General features: G+C 40.3%; 1 protein-coding gene across 1 annotated transcript in view; it reads right to left on the bottom strand.

The window, feature by feature from the left end:
* The window catches only part of LOC116319712 (actin-binding LIM protein 3-like), a 57,694-nt gene extending 55,004 nt beyond the window's left edge, over positions 1-2,690 (bottom strand). Inside the window, exon 1 of the mRNA XM_039617893.1 lies at positions 2,266-2,690. Within this exon, the coding sequence (XP_039473827.1) occupies positions 2,266-2,284 (19 nt within the window). The 5' untranslated portion in view covers positions 2,285-2,690. The remainder of the gene's footprint in view (positions 1-2,265) is intronic.
* Between the last annotated feature and the right edge of the window lie 11,572 nt (positions 2,691-14,262).

The following is a 14,262-nucleotide window of genomic DNA, read 5'->3' as shown; positions in this document are numbered from 1 at the left end:
CCAGATCAAAATCCAGCAGAGTGACTTTTAGATGTAGTAAAACAGGAGATTTACATCGTGGATGTGCAGCCAAAATATCTGCAACAACTGTGTGATGAAATCAAATCAACATGGACCAAAATGTCTGAGGGATGTTTCCAGCGCCTTGTTGAATCTATGCCATGAAAAAGTAAGTTAGTTCTGAAGGCAAAAGCGGTGCAACCCAGTAACAGGCAGGTGTACCTTTGTAATGGCTGGTGAGTGTTATTGTTATCACGGATGTATAATGCTGATAAAATATTAAAAGTAACTAGAATTTCCACTCTCTCTCTCTCACTTGGCATTTGCCAGAGAAGACCGGAACTGGCAGGTCCATCACTGGTGCTGTTCTCTTCACAGACATCTGCATATCCTTGGTGAATGCCAAATGAGCTGCATTGTGCTTGATTGTGAGCACAGGTCCCATTAGAGAACATCAGCACCTCATGCAATGGTCATGGAGTCTGTTTGTAATAGTCAGGTCAGAAACATGCACATGAATTGCTTGCTACAGGTCATTCAGTAGGGCTCTGGCAGTGCCAGCCCTCCTGTTCTTATTCAAACTACAGCTGTGTTCAGTACTCCTCATTCCGCCCAATCACTCTGGAGACTGTGCTGAGAGACACAGCAAACCTTCTCATAACACCACGTATGAATACGTGCTGGAGCTGGACTACATGTGCAATCTCAATGAGCAGCAGACATCATCTGGTGCTAAAAGAATTGACAAGGACACCAGCAAGAAGCCAAAGTACAGAAAGGTAGGTCAGGAGGGATAAAAAGAGACCACAACAGTGCACCTGTTGTCATGCTCAGCTGCACTAAAGCAGGTGAAATGCTTTCTGACTGGTCAGATTTATGACGTTTAACTGATTTCATGTTATATTGTGATGATCAAGAGTTCCCGTTATTATTTTTGAGGAGTGTATTAGTGACCACTTGAAAATAAAATGGCACTAATGATATCTAACATGCAGTAACTCATAAGTAAAATCACTGAAATTTTTACATTTGTATAATTGAGACTTCATGATGGGTCCCAGGACTGGAAACCACTGCTCACCCGAGGTAAATTATTTGAATAGTTGAGTTGCAGTAGAGTTGAGATATCCAGTGATTCACACAAAGCATGCAAAAAATATGAAAAAAACATTTAAAGCATGAATCTTTTAACAGTCTTGGGATCCATCGGATTTATCTCGTGACTTCATAAGTGATCCCAGTTATTCTGCTCTGTTTGAAAGCGTCTCATGTTTACTCTGACCTGTGACTTCATTGGTAAAAAGCATGAATATACCAATAAAGCTCTGAACCAAATCAGCCAGCAAACAGATAATCCTCTTCTTTTCTGTGGCAGAGTTTGTGGGGGTTACAGTCGCTCAGCTGGGGGTGGCCTCAGCTATACTGACATGGTAGTACTTGTGCCAGTGTAGCACCACCAAAGCCCTTATAAGGTTAACTATTCTGTGTGGTGGGAGGTATAAAATTGAATGGCTGCTAGGAGGAGAAGGCAGCTGCTTGGTAGCTCTTACTGGAAAGCACTGTGTCACAGCAGCAGAGCCACTTTGTTCTACGTTTCTTCAGAGATACAATTCTGGGATTAGGTGGTTTCACATTAATAAAAAACCTGCTTTTATTTGGTGCTATGTTGAGTCACTGATGCATTTTAATATGTGCGCCCAGAACAGTGTCAACCACAGATGAGCTCTTTTGTCTTCCAGCTATCAAAGAACAGCAGGCTTCTTCTCTCCAAAATACATCTGACAAGCCATCACAAAGTCTTCTGACCGTCTTACTTGTATTGACTACAAAAAATATTTCTCTCTTTCACACACACACACACACACACACACAAAGAATAATAACAATAAAATCTTCTTCAAAAAGTAAATGATCGAGTAGTGATTTTAAATATTGGGTCAATAAAAGGAAACAGCCTGGGTGATATGACTTTAGAAATGTCTCTACTGTTGGAGTCCCACATGAGTCAGTACATACTGCTGACAGTCCTCAGAACTGGCAACACGCAGTGACATTGAGGAAAACATTGATGAATCCCGTCACCGATCTATAACCAATATCATGCTCTGTTTCAAAATGCCACTGCCAAAAAAAGCTAGTTAACAGCCTGTCAATAAGTGAGCCAGTGATCAATAACCTTGGCGAGGGGCTGTTTATGCCTACTTCAAGCTAAGCCCTCCCAGGACACTGTGGTATTGATCAGGCAGATTCGCGCACACTGCTTACCGTCCGTCGGTCCGCTCATGGTGCGAAGTTAATTCCCAGAAGCTTGAATGAGAGTCGCCCCGGGCTCTGGAGCAGATCAGTTAAACCTCGAGTGGCAGGGCAAAAGCTCCGAATATGACAACTCTCTCGTTCCCCGTCCGACTTAAAACTCTCCCTCCCTCACTCTGCCTCAGCCTTGAAAGGGCTTTCCCTGCTCCTCCCGGCCAGAGGATTACTGTCAGGCGGCGGATCGCTCTGCCTCTCCACCCTGCGTAAAGGCAGGAATTAAATGGGAACTGACGATTTACTACTTCTCCTCAAGCTTCCAGCTTCTTCTGCCTCCTCCACCTCACAAACCTCAGCGGTCCTCGGTTCCGGTGCAGACGCGTCCATTGCAAACTGTTCTGTCACAGCAGCGCCACTGAGGTCGCCTGTAAACCGGTGCGCTCCGGCGTCAGGGCTGATATGCTGGATGCTGAGTTTCTGGGGGTGTTCGCAGACTCTGGAGATGCCGGAGCATCTTTGGCCGGGCAAGGCGGGGGCTTTTCTCGCGGTGAGAGAGCGCCGAACAGCGTCCGAATTCCAAAGTGCGTCAAAAACAAAAGCCTAAATATCCGAAACCATAACTGCCCACATGATAGTCAATGGTCGTGCCTATATTTTTGTGAAAATTTCTATCACCTTTGCTTTGGCGTTTCTTCGCTTTTGCCCTGTAATATTCCAGTCAACAAATGTCCATCTTTTTTTTTTTTTAACTTATTTAAAATTTTTACCTAATTTTTTAGCTCCACAGGGGGTGTATAGAGAGGAAATTTTAGTCAAACGCATTTAAATTGGATTAATTTTGTAGCGCATAAGTGATTCTGGCGAACAAGTTATTTCTGAAGATCCGTGTACCAAGGATTAAAACGAAAAAATGTGAACTATCAATAGTTTATGATTTTGATTTAAACTATTAAGTGTAAATTCCCACACGTAGTGAAGTAGCTGTCGTTACTGGTTTACAGTCGCTTATGTCGGGTATATGAGCTAAATTTGGACACCCAAGTTTGTGAGTGCCATTACCTGAGAACGAGGCAACGTAGGATTTTGAAATGTACACCATATGTGCATTTACTAAAAATCTCAGAGGAGCTGGCATCTCGACCTCAAGGTCAAGGTCAGAGGTCAACTTTTCTGAAAATCACCTAGGATTTTCACATTTATATCACAGATGCAGCTGTCTACTAGTTCATGCGGCTATTTGATAAGTACAGCAGGAGGCTGGGGGTGGCACTGGGCTGCCTATATTTTTCTTATTTGTGTTCAAGTACAGTTCTGAGCCTGGTTCTGCAAGATATTTCTTCCTGTGATAACAGGGAGTTTTTCCTTCCCACTGTCACCAAGTGCTTACTCATAAGCGGGCTGTATGATTGTTGGGAGGTTTTTTATAATATTGTAGTGTCTTTACCTTGCAGTATAAAGTGCCTTGAGGCAACTGTTGTGAATGGCCGCAATATCAATAAAACTGAATTAAACTGAATTGAAATATTCCATGAATAGATATTTCTATAAATGCATAGCTAAATAAATAGCAAAAAATTGACAGGACAGACCAAAGAAAATATTATCTGTAGATATAGAGAAACACCAAGAGGTGGCAGTGTATGTTTAGAAAAAAAAGCACGGCACTATCAGTAAAGTCTAAGTTTGGATAGTATTAAAGTAAGATGTGACAAAAAGAGAGAAGAAAAGGTGAACATAGCTGGAATGCATTTATTATTGTCCGTAGAAGAAGAACTGGGAAATGTTTTTGATGCTGCTGAACAAAATCACAGGAATATTTATTTGGTATACTCCACTACTCTTTGAATTGCCAAACAGGTGTTATATATATATTTCTTTTGAAGACTTTGGCATGTGATTGTTCTCACTTGCAGGCAGCAACCCTCCAACCAAAACATGTTTATACAGTTAACTTTCAGTCTGTCTTGGCTCACTTCCCTGTAATTGAGAAACAATGCACAGGATATTTCCTGCAAATGCTGAAACTCATCTAACCTCTACTGCGAAGATGAAGTAAAAATAAAGTCAGGGAACGCCTAGGCTCAAAATCTAACAATCCTCAGTATATTAAACCTGGCTGAGGTGTGTGTTTAGCTTTTGATCTGGTTTTTTTTAAAGACATTAGCAGCAACAGAGGTTTGACTCCTCCACGGAGATCGCTGCCGTGTCTGCAATGGTTGCACTCAGAATCAAAAGGTCAAAGCTTTGAGTGTCTGCTCATGCCTTCAATCGTGAGTCCGCCAAGGTCAGAAAAACAATATGTCATGCATGCAGTTTGTGTGTCTCCGACGACGCTCAGATGTGATTAATGACCCATTGTTAAGTCAGTCTGTCAGTTTAAAAGCAGTTGGGAAGAACTGAAGAACACAGTTGGGAAAGTGCACCGTGTGTGTGTGTTTGTGTAGTTCATTGATTTTCTACAGTTAGCTGATGTATTATGTTCCAAAAGAGGATGCATCTGTTGTTTGTAAAAGATGAAGTTACACTGTTTTTGGTCAGAGTAGACACACTGAGAGGAAGCTAAAACAGTAAGATCATCTGAACAATGGGATTTATGTACATGCATAGGAATATTGTATATCAAGAAAGAAGAAACAGCATACTTACCATTATATGTATAAATATAGATCGTTACATACATGTTAGTACTGTTGTTAGCACTGTTGTCTTAAAGTAAGCAAGTCCGGAGTTCGACTCCACCTCTGGTCAGAGGCCTTTCTGAATTTCTTTAGTTCTCTCCGTGTGCTCCCACAGCCATGCCTCCCAATACCTCCCACAGACATACAGTTATTGGGGGTATGTGATTCTAAGTTGCCCATATGTGTGAATGTGAGTCTGTCTCTATGTTTTTTCCTGCATCAGGCTGCAGACCTGTCCAGGGTGTACCCCACCTTTCTCCCTGTGGTACCTTGGACAGGCTGTGGTCAGATAAATCGAAATGTCACTATATCCTCTGGACTAAAGCAGAAATGGACAAGTGCTGTTATCAGCGCTCAGTTGAAAAACTGCATCTCTGATGGTATGTGGTGCATTAGTGGCTATGAAATTGGCAATTTGCGCATCTGGAAAGGCACCATTGGTTTTAGAACAACATATGCTCCCATCTACCAACAGAAGGATCACAGGATTACCTCTTTTTCAATGAATGCCTTCTGTATTTCAGCATGACAATGCTAAACAGCATACTGCATATATTACAGCAGCATGACTTCATAGTAGAAGAGTCCAGGTGTTAGGACATCATGGAATTAGAAATAAAACAAAGAAAATCCAGGACTGTTGAGCAACTGCAACTTATATCAGACAAGAATGGGAAATTTCTCTCCCACAAGTCCAGCAGTTGGTCTCTATTTTCTTGGCTTAAACATTTGATATGTTTTCTATTTTCTACTCTGAATAAATGTGGGTCTATGAGATTTGGATTCTGTTGCATTGTTTTTATTTACATTATGACACTTTTTTGGAAGTGGGTTTTCAGATTCACATCTCTGAGTGATATCATTCGTGTTGTTTCTGCACCACATTTTGTTATTTCACACAGTTAGACAACAGAAAATCAGCAGGATTGACAGTGTCATAAAGAGGGCGCTGCTGTTTTATTGCAAACAGCTGCACCACTTCACCTGCACAGTACAGAAGCTTACGGATGGAGCAAATAAGAGACAGACAGAAATACAAAGATTGTGCTGTGCCTTAGCAACAAGTCACCACATCCTCCTGGACAGGAAGTAACTGGCTTTGAAGGAAATATGACATAACACCTACCTATAAACAGCTCTGCAGTAACAGTAACATTTACCCTTACTACTGTTTCATTTACTTGCACAGTTCTAAACATGATAATGCCAATATTATTAGTGAATAATAATCGTAACTTAATTAAATAATAATAGTAAAGAAACAAACTGCAAACACAATACTGATATTGTATTAATTGTAAAATTGCTAATGACCTCATCTGTCAGTTATAAACAATTTATGACAGTAAATTCTTTTTGCTCTGTTTTTGGTCTCTACCAACAGAAGGAATGATGAAGGTCTTCATCTGCTGAATGCTTTGCTGTGTTTAGATGTGACCTTGTGCTATTTCTATTCGACGTATAGCATACAGTGGGTGTTTCCAGCTTTCTTGCTCAAAATAGCTTCCCGATGAGATCAGTGAGGATGAAATAAAACGTTTAACCCACTGACATAGACAAAATCAGCCAAATCACCCGTGTAATGGATAAGCGAACACACAGATGGATGATGGTTGAGCAACAGGCCTCTTTGAAGTCAGAATTGCAGGCTTGCAGCCTTAGCAAGGTTTTTTTTTCACCTTCCATTTTGCTGTGTAAAAAAAACCTAAGACTGTTTGATAATAATTTTCTGCAATAGCTTCAAAACCTTTATTTACAGACACACACACAGAAAAGTGAGACTATGCACTCTTTGCACTCTTGCGCAGTTTCTGGTTTTGCAACTACTTTTACCTTTAACCCATAAAGTTGTCTTCACAAAGACTGGGTATTCTGTGTGTCTATTTATAGCAGAAAGGAGACACAAGTCTGTACATAAAGTCACACTGTGGAGACTTTCTTCCCAATATGAAGACAAAAATTATGATCTTGACTTAAAGGAACAAGGCCTTGGTACATATGTGTTTGCCTGTGAGTTTATCAGTCAGGAAATGAAACAAGTTGAAGGTGAGGTCAAGGCTATTGTGTGTTTCAGTATAATAAGTGATCCGCCTCTGCTTCCTTCATTAAAGGGTCGTAAGTGGAGTCTGTGGGTCAGGATTCTGTTCGTTATAGAAGGATTTATAACATAAATCATAATCCAGAGATCAAGAGTCACAACGATACGCCTTAAAAGCTTCAGATTTATAGATATGCGGGATTAAAATATGCCTGAGAAATCAAAACGTGATGCTAATTGTATATCATGCAGACATCCCCTGCAATTGTTTTTTGTTTTACCTCAGGGCTTTCAGTGAGAGTGTCTTTTTCATGAGTTCCATCATAACTGCTTGTTTGTGTTATGCTAGTCTACAATGTGCAGATTAAAATGCAATGAATAATTTTGCTCAGAAACAGCTGTATTTCTCACAGCTTCTTGAAAAGCTTGTGGTAAAATTTTCTCTGGTAGTGGAGTAGAACCATTGCCCTTGGCTGACTGCCACTTTGTTTTCACACATTGTTCAAACCTGGCTGCTGAGCCAGTTTTTCACAGCTTTGGTTTTTATCCTTAGTCGTTCTAGCAGCTGTGTTTGGACAGATAGGAATTCTCTCAGCCTTTGGTCTAGCATAGCAGGCGGGTGCAGCAAGTAATGTGTCTTTGCCCGCTGTGTGCAAAAGAGGAAGGTGAAACTCGGGAAGTGACAAACAGCAGTTAAAATGTGTTAATTCACACAGAATCCGTGGAGTTTAGAGATGCAACCAGTTTAAAATCACGCTGAAACATGAACGCCGATGAAGATTTCATCTGACTGAGACGAGCAAAAATACCAAACATTCCTCACACCCAGCTTCTCCAATGTGATGATTTGTTGTAAACGATTCCTTTCGTTGTTGTAGATGACATGTAAAACACTAACATGCACTATGACATGTAGTCTGAGTAGAAAGGAAAAAAAGTGTTGCATGCTTGCACTTTAGTCTTAACTAAAGCATGTGCAAAAGTCTTGAGTCAGCCATCATTTCTTCACCTTTTGCTTCCAAAGAAAAACACAACATTTCTGACCAGTTCTTTAGGTGAAAAACAACTAAGAAAAATGCCAAAGATAACAGTTACAGATAACACAAAATAGGATTTATATACCAACAAGTTGATTCTCAAAAAGCTATTTGCCAAAACCTTTGCATATCTCTGCATGATGTGCAAAGACAAACGAAGTGGCAGGCCTACAAGCTATCTACAAGCAGATATCTACAGTATCTGAAATTCATGTCTTCAGGAAATAGGGGGAAAAAAACAGCAAAGGCCTATGACAAATGGTTTCTTCAGAAAGATGGCTGTAAAGAAGCAATTGTTAGAGAAAGGAAGGCAGAGAAGCCCAAGGTATGCCAAATTACACAAGAATTGGACTGAAAACAACAGGTAACAACAGGTCTTATCAAGTGATCGTTCCAAATTTTAGTTTTGGTTCAACTCATCAGTATGTGCGGAGGAGGTTAGGATAGAGATACAACGGTGAGTGTCTACTGCCATTTGTAAAACATGCTGGAGGCTCTGTTATGGTTTGTCAATGCATTTCAGCCAGTGTTGTTGGGGATCTTGTCAAAATTAATGGAATTATTAACATAGAAAAGTATGATCAGACTTTAATCCAACATGGAATACCATCTGGAAAGTGTCTGGCTGGCAATTTTTCAGCATGACAATGATTCCAAACACACTGCCAGTGAAGTAAAAGCATACCTGGACAAAAAAAACACACACAGTGGAACACCATTACTCATGGATTGGCCTAATCAGAGACCAGACCTCAACATTATTGAAGCAGTGAGGGATCATCTTGACAGAGAACAAAACAAAAGGCAGCCAGCGTCCAAAGAAGAGCTTTGAGTGTCCTTCAAGGAGCCTGGAGAACAATTCCCGAAGAGTGCCAGGAATGCCAAGAAAGCTTGCAGACGAGAGTTGGAATAAAGGTGGTCATACCAAATATTGACTTTCTGTCTCATTAAAATTGTTGCACACGTTTCAGTAAATTGCTGCACCTATTTTTGCACTTTCCACAGAAAACAAACATGATAAATGATTTGGAAACAAAATGGATATAAGCATGGCTACACTGTCTATAGGTTAAGGTGGCGTCCACAGTATCATGTAAACCGCGTGTGAGGCCGTCCCTTACAAATCTGTTGAAATGTGGAAACACTTGATGCATCCGGTTGCCCCGAAGAGATAAAACTGCTGACAACTGTTTGCAAATGGTGCTTGAAAATGGAAGACAAATGACACAAGTGGGAAGAAAGTACCGGGAGGGGGTGAAATTGAGGAGAGATGAAAGATGAATGGCAGAGATACACACAGGGGAGAAAGGAAGAAGCTAAAGAGTTATGAGTGAAAAGGCAGAGGAGGCTAGGGAAAGTGGAGAGAGTGATGAGGCCGAGCAGAAAGAGTGACAGAGCAGACAAAATGAGAGAAGGTGAATGATGGAAAAAAGAAAGGAAGAGAAAGAACAACAGCAACCTGATGAGAGGATGGATGAGGGGAGGAAAAGAAAAGTGCTGACGGGCAGAAAGACTGTTTTTCTTTCTGCTCGTGTGCTTCGTTCCTGTTCTGGATACCTGTCAGCACATAAAGAGCCACCTTTTTTGAACACACATACAGGTGGTACTGTACATGGACCTCTGCATATATGTGTACGTATGAAAGAACTACTTGTGTGATAGCTGAAAAAGCAAATGAAGAGATGGTCATTTTCTCATTTAAATGCATTCTGTGTTTGTGACCCTGTGTTTTTCTTACCAACTTGTTTAACTCTCACCTAGCTTCAGGGATTACTTCAATCATCTCTCAGCACAACAGGTTCAGCAAAGCATTGGGGATGTAATAAAAAAAATGCAGTGAGGTAATGGCAAAAAGAAAGATTTTATGGATAGCTGTTAACTCCTGTTTGTTTTTATGTGTTTCAATGCACATATCAGCCCGGCTGAGGTATTGAAAGGTAGGCTAACCGAAGTCCCATGTGGCAATTAGAGCAGCTGTGTTCAGCAGTGTGTTGTGGTTTCTGTGTGTAGTTCTGTAAAAAAGAAAATAGAGCTTTCATGAAATTTCTCACAACAAGTCTCTGTGGGTTTTTTCCATTCACCTGCACTCTTTCGCTCTTTTCCTGGATTGCACACATGCAGTTCCTGTCCTTGACTCCTCTCCTCACATCCTAATTCCTTCCACCACTGCAGAGTTGGTGAGGAAGAGATAGGAGAAGGGAGGAGTCATTAAAAAAAACAAGAAAATCTCACTTTGGAGCCTCATTTTGAAGCATTGTGAATAAAACATGACTTTTGGCCAGCTGCACCTTTTTTTAAACCCTACTGCAGTTATAGATCTCAGGAATTATAGAGGTCAGAAGATGTTATATAATTAGGGCTACTTTACATTCAATTCACAACATAGTACAATGCGACTATCACTGTTTTTAAATGTACACAGGCACTCAAACAATGAAGGGCAACTGAACAACTGAAGCAACAAATGCATAAAAGGACCAAGTCCTTTGAAGGTCCTCTTTACACTTTATTTTGTATATTACAGCTGTGTGCCATCCCTCTTTAATACACTGAAGCCATGGAGTACTGTGATCGATTTCTGGGTCACTAGCAGGAGGAGAGAGGACACAAGAAGGAATAAAAAAGAGAAATGAGAAAAGCCTCGGGTCTTTTTCTGGAAAGAGAGATTGCTTCAGACTTTTTCAGGTGTAATTTTTGGTGGTTGAGCAACAGATGCTATCCTGTTCCACTGTATTGAGAAAGGGTGGGTGTACTACAGCTAATATCTCAAAATCTGGGAAAGTAATTGGAAATCTAGATGGATAACGAGCAGCAACAGGCTGGAGGAAAAATACAAAAATGAAATTTTGAGCTGTCACTTTAAGCAATTACTCAATAAATCATTTAATCTCTAGTTTTAAATACTTCTGTGTAGTTTTCATCTGCAATAAAATCCTCATTTTCTAACTTCTTCATATTTCTTAATGAACTGTAACCCCATTTTGATTTCAGTAATGCTTTGTGGCACAGATTCAGCAAAGGTGCTGGAAACCTTCCTCAGACATTTTTGGTCCATATTGACATGACAGCGTCACACAGTTGCTGCAGATTTGTTGGCTGCATTTCCATGATGCAAATCTCACATGCTATTGGATTGAGATCTGATGGCTGTTGAAGCCATTTGAGTGCCGTGAACTTTTTGCCATGTTCATGAAACAGGTTTGAAATAAACTAAACTTTGTGACGTGATGCTTTATCCTGTAGCCATTAGAACATGGGCGCACTGCAGTCAAAGAAGGGTTGGACATAGTCAGCAACAATACTCATGCAGGCTGCGGTATTTAAATGATGCTCATTTGATACTAAGCGGCTCAAAGTGTGACAAGAAAAAATCCCCCACACCACTACACCAGCAGCAGCAGATTGAACTGTTGATACAACGCAGGATGGGGCCATACTTTCATGTTGCTTACACCAAATTCTGGCTCTACCATCTGAAGCAGAAATAGAATAATCTTCAGCATTTTCAAATCATCTATTGTCCAGTTTTAATGAAGAAAAAAGGAAACCACTGCTATTATTGCAGTCTATGTCAAATACTGATACAGGAAAAATACATTGTCAAATAATACCAGTGAACATTATGTGCAGGATATACTGTTCAGAACAAGCATTTCTTAGAAAAACAAAGAGGCCATACCAGAAATCCAGAAGAGTGTTTCCTTATAGACAGTCAGTTGCTTCAACTAGACTTAATTACTCTTGTAATAGTCTGATACACATGCATACTTGCGCACAATATGTGGGAGATATTTTCCTGCAGTAACTGTAGTGCAAGCTACTAAAGATCAACTTTTGAGATCGTTTATCTGGTGTCAGACGTTTTTCTAGATGAAAACTTCTCATTTCTTAATCAGAGTTCTGGAAAATATTTGCTGTAATTAAGAAAACAACCGTCTGCAGATCACATTCAGCGACTGCTCTTTTGTGTGAAACTTTAAGAACAGTCATCATTGACAATATAAATTGTTCCCAGAACTTGGGGAGTGAACTCAGTACTTTATGTAAATTTCTGATGAAGCTTCTCAGTGATTATGGATATTTGTTTCAGCAGAAAGTAATAGAAAACATTAGAAGAAAAAAATCAATAAGAGAGACAGATGTGTTTTACATGTTTATTTATCAAATCACAACAGAAGTCATCCATTTTCTTAACTGTTTATCCAACTGAGGATTGCAGGGGTGCCGGAGCACATCTGATAGCCGGGGAGCATACAGATCACAGCTGCACAGGTTGCCAGGGGGAACAGAGAGACAGACAACAGCATACTCCCAAATTCACAACTACAGTCAATTTATCATTAACAGTTAACCTATTAGGCTTGATAAGAAACCCATGCAACCATAGGCAGAACACGCAAACCCCACAGAAAAAAAGATCACAGCAAGAAGCTGCTTCTAAAACCTACAAACAGCGTTAACCTCACTGCCCACCGCTGCGAAAACATTTTCTTCACTGTTTCCTTACAAAGATTTACTCATCATCGGTCGATTGTTGTTATAATTTGTTCAAATAAAATCTAATTTAAGTGCTTGTGAAGACAGAATTTCAAGCAGACAAAGAATCAACTGGTACAGCGACATTTTAGAAACCCCTCCACAAGGACTCGTGTGTTTCAAATGGTGTGAAATGTTGGAAAGGCGGTGCGCACTCTATATATTACCAAACTGATAATTGCACAGATAACAGAAAGTAACGTAAGAACACATAACCAGATATCACTGTATCATATTTTATATTAACACAATGAAGAAATGTTGGAAGTATTTGGCAAGAAATAAAAACATTGCAGCTAAAAATATCATTAGAGTGACGGCGCGGGATTCCCGCATTAATTTAAACATTTTACAATCAGGTTTAGTGGCAACACTCGGTAAAATAAGACTTTTTTTATTAAAATGTCAGTGTACTGTGTCATAACGTTCTTTCATTAAATGTGACTTTGGTTGAAAGAACTGGTGAGCTGAAGTGTCCAAAGATGATGTATTGCCGAGGACAGATGAAAGAAGAAACTGACAAAAAGTAAGAACAAAAGAGTGACGTGAATGAGGGAGCAGCTAACGCACAGTAATGGATGGATACTTTTTGAAGGTGTGACGGGGAGCGAACATGTGAAGAGATAGAGGAAAAGATAAGGCGCAGACAGAAGAGGCGCCAAGAGGAATGTGACAGGAGGAAGTGGCCATACTCTCTGTTCTATGTCTCTTTTCCCACAGGAGGAAACATTAAAGAGCAGAAAACACAAACATTACAATAGAAAGATTAGAGTTTTTATGTGTATGTCAGACGAACACTGGTACCAGCTGTGGTTTCCTCTTTAAAGCATGTAAACCTTCAAATGAACTGAGTGCAGGCTCAGCTTTATGATAGCTTTCATTTGCACGCAAGGGGTGATTGTTGTCTTCTGCAGTACAGACCGTAGGGTGGTCGGAGCATAACTGACTAAGATCCTGAATTTCAATCATGCTGATCAAATGTTCAGCTTTATCTTCTACCAGTACGTTTGGACAAGAAGATGTTGCTCTGGGCTCTCTGACAGACATGCTCCAAAAGAGGCCATAAAAAAGGGAAGAAGCGAGTGCTCATGTTGCTCACAGCTGCTCACAGCAGTGTGTTTCTTGCTTTTCATATACAGCTAAAAGTCTAAATGGGCTGACAAAAAAAAGTACTGCCCTAAAAACATAACAAAACATTACCCATCAGTGGTGTATATTTTTAGATGATATAATTGCTTTGAAGAAGCAATATGTATATATATTATCAGACAGAGCTAAGCCACTTTGCAATTTTGAGACGGTGTTGCTCAATCAGCCTGCGGAAGCATCTTTTATCTAACTGGTTCACATCTGAGTGGTTTCAATGCGCCTCATATGTGGGAGTCTATTGTTCACGACATGTAGGTCATCATGAGCATATAAAATGACGGCTTGTGGTGATCAAGTATGAGAAATTCTCTACATGAAAGCCTTGCTGGGTACATTCTGTGGTGTGTGGGAACCTTTAGCTGCTTCCTGTTGCACGCATCACCTCCTTGAGATATAAGGTTCAGGGAAGACAGAAGACCTTCATTTGCAGCTTCAGTGGAGTTCATTCTACCCGTTTTGGTTAACGCCAGATGCCACCGGGTCCGTTTACCTCAGAAGTCAGATGTCGGAGGGTGTTCCAGTGGTAAAGTCAGATAAGCAAGAAAAAATTAGAGAAAGATGAAAGCAGCTGAAA

Source organism: Oreochromis aureus, linkage group 10 (assembly GCF_013358895.1).
Source record: "Oreochromis aureus strain Israel breed Guangdong linkage group 10, ZZ_aureus, whole genome shotgun sequence".
Classification (NCBI taxonomy): domain Eukaryota; kingdom Metazoa; phylum Chordata; class Actinopteri; order Cichliformes; family Cichlidae; genus Oreochromis; species Oreochromis aureus.
This window is presented reverse-complemented; position numbering and strand designations above follow the sequence as displayed.